Source organism: Phyllostomus hastatus, unplaced genomic scaffold (genome assembly GCF_019186645.2).
Source record: "Phyllostomus hastatus isolate PE091 unplaced genomic scaffold, TTU_PhHast_1.1 phas_scaffold_28, whole genome shotgun sequence".
Taxonomy (NCBI): Eukaryota; Metazoa; Chordata; class Mammalia; order Chiroptera; family Phyllostomidae; genus Phyllostomus; species Phyllostomus hastatus.
Genome location: NW_025334022.1, coordinates 5502826 through 5509814, shown reverse-complemented (window position 1 = coordinate 5509814; position 6989 = coordinate 5502826). Strand labels below are relative to the sequence as shown.

General features: G+C 38.4%; 1 protein-coding gene across 1 annotated transcript in view; it reads right to left on the bottom strand.

Annotated features, from left to right (window-relative positions):
* Positions 1–2085: 2085 nt before the first annotated feature.
* Positions 2086–6989, bottom strand: part of AMMECR1 (AMMECR nuclear protein 1) — a 132818-nt gene continuing 127914 nt past the window's right edge. Inside the window, exon 6 of the mRNA XM_045817674.1 lies at positions 2086–6444. Coding sequence (XP_045673630.1) covers positions 6330–6444 — 115 coding nt within the window. The 3' untranslated portion in view covers positions 2086–6329. The remainder of the gene's footprint in view (positions 6445–6989) is intronic.

Here is a 6989-nt window from a genome sequence, read left to right as displayed (position 1 = left end):
ACTGGAATTTCACTATTTAGGCCTACGCATATGTATCCACTCTTATAAAACTATACAAGATATAACCTTTATCTGTGTGAATCAGGACCTTCTTGCTGTTGTACAGCCAAAACAGAAGACAGAAATAAATGTAGCTATAATTGCAGTTGTCACCTGTCACCCCAATTACAAGCTTTTAGTCATCAACGTAGCCTCATCATTCTCATGAACTGTTATACATTTGCACTTTATAACAATGAGATACTGCTTTTAATCTCATATTTTTTGACATACTGAGGGGCCAGGTAAGACTGATTAAATAGCAGAGGTTCTTTCACCACAGAGGGAGACTAAAGGCTGAACAAATTTATAGTTCCTGTGACTTGCCTGTTGGGAGCGTCAACTCAAGGACACCAGGGCTGGCAGTGAGTGCAGAGGCATGTAATGTAGCCACTACCCAGCCACCCAGCATGTGCTCCAGACTTAGAGCATCCTACATCTAACCTCTTTCAAACTAATGTGATCATCTGTCATGATGGCAATCAGCAGGTGCAGGTCAGTGTTTGTTTATATGAAGTACATGCCCTCTGGGTCAGTCCATTTAATCAATTTGAAATACAGTCAATATACACTCTGAACATAATATATTGAGTCATTTTAAACACAGGTGTAATCAAGTTCTTGGGATGAAGAAATAGGGTTGCTTCAGAATAGTGCTTACCAGTTAAGGCAGTTTCCTGTGATTCTTGAAAGCTTTCTTGAATAAGCTTGGCGTAGGAACAGGAGAATGTACCATGGACTATAGGATCACAAAAGGCTTTTAAATGTAGTGGCTAAAGCAGTATGCCCAAGGCCTGCTTCAGTTGTGTCCTCCCGCTAAACTACTCCACCTGCAGGTGAAAAGCTTGGGCAAAGAGATGGGAAGCCATCAGCGCTTAGCCCAAATCCTCACTTGTCTCAGCTCATGCAGTCAGAGCTGCACAAAGTGAGAGAACCCATTCACTGACTCTCCTTACTGACAGCTCTGCATCCAGGTGTGATTTCCTCGCAACAGACTTTCCCCAGCTCACACTGACATGATGGTATTTTCCATCAACACAGAGCAACCATCTCATCCCACATAGCCATGCTTGCCCTCTGGAGCAGTGAGCTGTTTGAAAGGTGCCCAGTGGGGCATGAAATCTAAAGAGGAAATGCTGAAGCTGAGAATTTAGGTAGGTACAGTGTGATCACTGAAGCTGAAATCTGTCCAGACCACTGAATTCACCACTAATGCTATAAAAATGAAAGCCATGGGCTCATTAAATAACTTCTTTCTACCTGAACCTAATATTGTCTAAATCACTTTAAAAATCCTATGTGCCACTTATATTGAATGATGAATCTGGGTAAACATTGAGCAGATGGCTGCCTTAGTGGACCACTATTCAAACCACATATCTTCTCTGGCCCTTGAAAGTCAGGAGCACCAGTTGCCCTGCCATATATACTGATATTTCCCCCAAGCTCAAGTTCTGAAGACTTCATTCACCTCATCCCACTCTGAAACTGGAAAAGTAACAGATAATAAGGACAAGTATGTGGTATGTCAAGTATGTGTATGAATGTGTACCAACTTTTTCAGATTCTATCCTGTACTGAGAAAATGTCAGACTTGATGGCAAAAGAAAGGCTTTCTACCTCATCAGGTGGTTTCACTGGATGGCACAGCTACTGCTGTGAACCAGTTTACTAAGGGGAAAGACCCAATAACATGAGGATCTGGAAGACATCTAGAACAGGCTTAAGCATAACTAAGCTGCCCCAGAAATTCAAGTCAAATGCTTGTCTCAGATCCATGACCAGGGTAGACTGTCCAATAAAGGATAGACTACCTCACCAGTCCAGGGTTCAGGGCTAGGCAAGATGATGATGCAGGCAAACCATACGGTAGGGAGCAGCTGCAGGTAGGTGAGGTGTTCCAAGTGCTAGTTTGGAAAGAAATCAATGCCAGTTCCAAAGTATATTATTTCAAAGTCTTCATCTGTGAATGTTTTAATAAGAGGTACCCACAAGACCAACAGCCTATGATGAGGCAGGTTAAAGAAAGAAACAACAAATGGTAACTCAGTTTTAACATTTTATTGGGTAAATGATATTAAAGGTAATAACAATAGTGTCAAAACTACTGCAATATCTTTCCACAGCCATACCTACCAGACCCACATAAACCTTCTCATTTTTTCCTTTTGCTCATTTTAAATATTTTAAAGCCATACATGTCATATAAAATGCCCATTTCCAATAGTTTCATCAAACTATTAAGCAATTAATGTGGAAGAAGTATCTAGTTATACTCGAAGGGGGTTCAGGTAATCTGTGATGTCATACTGTAATCAAAACACAGGTTCCTAGGAAAGAAGGAAAAGCTACCCCAGGCAGCTTTTGCTCATTACAAGTTTGACCGTGACATCACCAAATATTCATTATGCTGGTGACCAATTCAAAGTGATTTTGGGGAACATATAAAACACTAAAATAACTTAGAAACTAGATCCAAATATTTCAAAAGTAATCAACTTTGATATACAAAAACAGTCAGAGGTGGTTACAAAAGTGTTTTCTCAGTGCTTCTATGTACCAGCGCAGTTACTGGGTCTAGAGCAAAATAAAAGGTTTATTTTCTTCTGAAACAGTAATAAAAAACAAGAAAAACATATCTTTGTATATAAAGGATAAATGCTGGTCTTAAGAATAATGTAATCAGAAACCCTTAAATCGAGAGGCACACAATGGGTTTCTGCTTTTAAAAAATAAAAGGAAAGTCACCAGTTTATTTAAATGGAGGAGGTGTTCCCACCCCCAAATAAACTTAATTCAATTTAACACCACTAGCAAAAATCACTTAGAAACTGTACAAAAATAAAAAAGTTAACACATTTAATCCTGCAAGGTTTTGTAAGGACTGGAAGGCAGGCTCTTGGAGCAGCATTTGGGCATGGCTGGGGGCTTCTTTGGTTTGATCTAACACACACAAGAGATGGAACCTATTCCAGGTGACAATTTCAAATTTCCTGCACATTTGAAGACATAAAAAGAGGCCAGTATACAAATTCCTGGTGTGCTGGGCATTGGGACTGTATGCACGGGGCTGAACATCTTGTAACTGCTTTAAGTGGGGTGGGGGAAAAGAGCAAGCCTTGCACTTCTCCATCAATTACATCGACCTTTCATAGTAAAGGGGACTGGAAAGAGTAGTAGCACATTCTCGTGCAGTCAGAAGGCCACTTAATGCGGGGGGGGGGGGGGGGTTGTTCTTTTAGAATCTGGTACCTGGCTGACCTTGTTTAAGAACAAGAAAACCCTTCCAGAAATGGAAGCCTTTTGCTACATATCAAAGTAAAATGCATACTATTTTCCAAGAGGAAAAATACCCAGTTGCACTTGAAAATGGAAAACATAAATGGAACTAATTAACATTTAAAAGGGGGGCTATGTAAACTTTGTGCTACTCAAATGAAGTTCAAGTATTACTTCTGAGCTGTTTAAAGATCACTGAACTTATACAATATACTGGTGATGAGTGCAATTCACATTTGTGTTTCTGAACAAATAAACCACAACTGGCTAGAACACAACCTGTGCAATTAGAATCTTTGTCAGAGTTAAAAACACATGCTACATATTTCAACATGTTCAAAGGTAATTCAAACCACTTATTTAACATTTTGTAATATACAACAAAGGTGAGCGTCTAGCATTTGTTTGAAGCACGCTGTTAGTTTGTAGAACACCTTTACACTACAAAATCTTTTAGTCAACAGCTACTTTGAGACAAAAATGCACTGTGCATTAATTTGAATACAAAAGGAGACAAAACTATCCTTTTTCCCCAAGCCATGGTGGGAAATATTGCTGACCTCATCCTCTGAAGCCTGCAGGATGGTTATTTCTTCAGTATAACATTATTACACTGGTAAGAAAATCTGTATAACATCTGCATATATCAAGAAATTTTAAAAATCTGATATGATTTTAGAGTCTGCATGACCAGTCACGTGTCCTGCTCAAGATTGATTAGCACCGTTAAATACATAAACACACATATGTATGTATGTATGTGTAAGTATATGTATACACATATATGTATGTAATAGATCTTTTCTTTAGAAAAAACTTCTAACCATGAGCTCAACCAGGACGAGGAGCCTGTTGAACTGATGAGATGATGGATAAGATGGATCAATATTGGTCTATTTTGTCTCTCCTCAGTTTGTTTTACTTTTTTTGCAGCAGACAATACCATTCAGCTTGTGCTCAGTTCCCCTAAAAGGGCAAGAAAAAGTTTCCATCAGGTAGCCACTTGTTTTCATACTGAAAGACTAATCTGCTCCAAAATGCTCCCACCTACAAATGAAAGGACTCAAAATTCCCTTCTAAAATCCAACAGCTAGTATTGTCTGACTGATCTCTAGGTTCAATGGAACTGGCTACCGAGATTGCATTTCAGGCTAACAACTGGCTTCTTAGTTAAGGCATCACAACTGAAGATGGTTGTTTCAACAACAGATGCTGTGGATGAAGGAATACCAACAAACTTGTAAGAACTCTCACCAAAAGCTAAAGCAAATTGCTTTGCCACAATGGCAAGCAAAAGGAATTTAGCCAATTATCTCACAAACTACAAAAAGGTTTTGGAATTCTGAACTAGCAGTCTGTCACTTGTCACAGCAACTATATGTATAAGATATGCCATTTGATAGTCAGTGACATCTCATATTTTTAAACTATATATTCTGCACAATACTTATATTCATCACTTGACATATTGGTTTCCTGTTTGAAAAAAAAATGTGTACAAGTGCACGCACACACACATACACACATTTACTACCATAAATTGAAGGTAATCTTTCTCCAAAATCCTCTGTCATTTTTCCTGGGGATGTACATACAGACCTCCTACTGACACTAGGAAGTTCTCTTTGACTGCATCATGGGAAGCCTAAACCTGCAAATGATCTCAGCACTAACAACTACATCATCTCTAAATGCCAACTCCATTTTTATAGGTGTAACATAATATCAACATAGTAAATGTGTTTCTATCAAAAGTATGTAGTGCAGAAAGAGATTCAAGCTATTTTATAGTATTTCTAAAACTCCAGTATTGTCCCCATTACAAACATCTGAAATCATGGCATATATGAACTTTTGTTTCACTAGGTTATCTTTACCATTCCTTTATATGGTAGCTAAAATTGTCTCTGGCCAATCATGACTTACTGAAACCTAAAGCTAACAAATTGAAATTAATACACAATAGACACATGTCTCTTTTTGGTTATTTGCTCAAAATAATTTTTTCAGCTTAAAAAAATATTTAAGAGAAAGTAATTTGTCCAATCTGTTGTTCCACAATATAGAAACAGTACGAGTTTACAAGAATATTTCTCTAAATTGCCTTTTTTCCTAACCCCTCTTAATTCCACTTAATTATATTCTTCTCAAAGGCACTAAATTCTGTATCTGCTCTCTTCCTGATATTTGCTGCTTTTCAAAATGATTCTTACACATATGTGAAAGGTACCTTGTACTTTCTTAAGACAGTGTTTCAGTTTGTAAGTTGGTTCTAATAAAGTGATGAGGCAGTCTGTCCTATGCTAACCAGCACAATGTCATAAATGATTTATTTCTCACTCTCTGTGACAAGATCTATCATGAACCTTCAAATGTTTTACACTATAACTAAAGTTCATATATTTTAACCATGGTAAAAACATATACTTAAGGAGTGAAGACCCCCACACTAAGCTCTCATAACAAAATTAATTTTCAACAAATTCAAGAGTAACGTACAAATACCTGAATTTCATATGAATTACTCCCAAATTCAGCTATGAAAAATTACCTTACTAAAGAAAATTAAAGACAAACCTAAGCAAAATCCTTAAAAACTGCACAATTTCTTCCATCCACAGTCAAAAAAAAAAAAAAAAGAAAAGAAAAAGAAAAGGGAGGGGAGAGAGGCAAGAAAGAATGAAGGAAAGAAGACTGGAAATGAAGGCAAGATGAACAGAAAGATAGAAATCTGACTGACATAGCAAAGCAAACTTCTATATAAGGAAAGAAACCCCCCAAAGTGATATATGCTGCAAAAAAATGATGTAAAATAATAGAAGTTGATCTTAACGAATGCCATTTTCCTACCCGTTACCATGATGATCTTAACTATGTCAAAATTTCACCATGGCAACGGAAACTATCATCATAAAATGGTACAGTAAAAGAGATAGCTAGACCAAGAAGGGGTAGGATCTACTGGGAAGAGGTCTGCAGAGAGGCCCAGTGACTGGTTGTGCGGCTCATTGTCAGGAATAATGGTTGTATGGTGGAAGGGGATGCCCAATGCCATTTTGGAAATGATGATGCTGGCGATGAGCAAGGTATTCAGCATAGCTCAGGGTCATCTTTTCACTACGGTACCTGAAAGAAAGTCAGGGAAGAGACAAAGTTAACATCAAGAAATAGGCGACATGACAGTGTCAGAGCTAGGAGGGACCTTGGAGATAATTTTACAGGTGGTTCTTCCATGGACACTGCTCTTTCAGAAGGCCACTCCTCCTGCTGCTGACATCTTCATTATGGTACTACTCAGTACCCTCTTTGTGAAGTTCTCTCATGCCATGGGTTCTGCAACTCCACACACTCCTGGTCCTTTTCCCTGCCTCTCAGAATGCTCCTTATGAGTACTCATCCTATCCCTGCTTTGCAGGATTTTCCTACATTTCTACCTTCAGTCCTTTTAACCCTATTCTCTGTCCCTGTTCAATGAACCCTATCCTCACAGCTTCAACTATGTCCTCTTTACAGATGATCCCTAATCACCATCTCTGTCCATGAACTCTACACACGTATTCAGTAACATACTGGACATTAACATACAGATATCCCAGAACACACCTGAAATCCAGAATCAATGCATAAATGTGACTCTCCTCCTGTGGGTCCTCTCTTGGTTAAAGGGATCA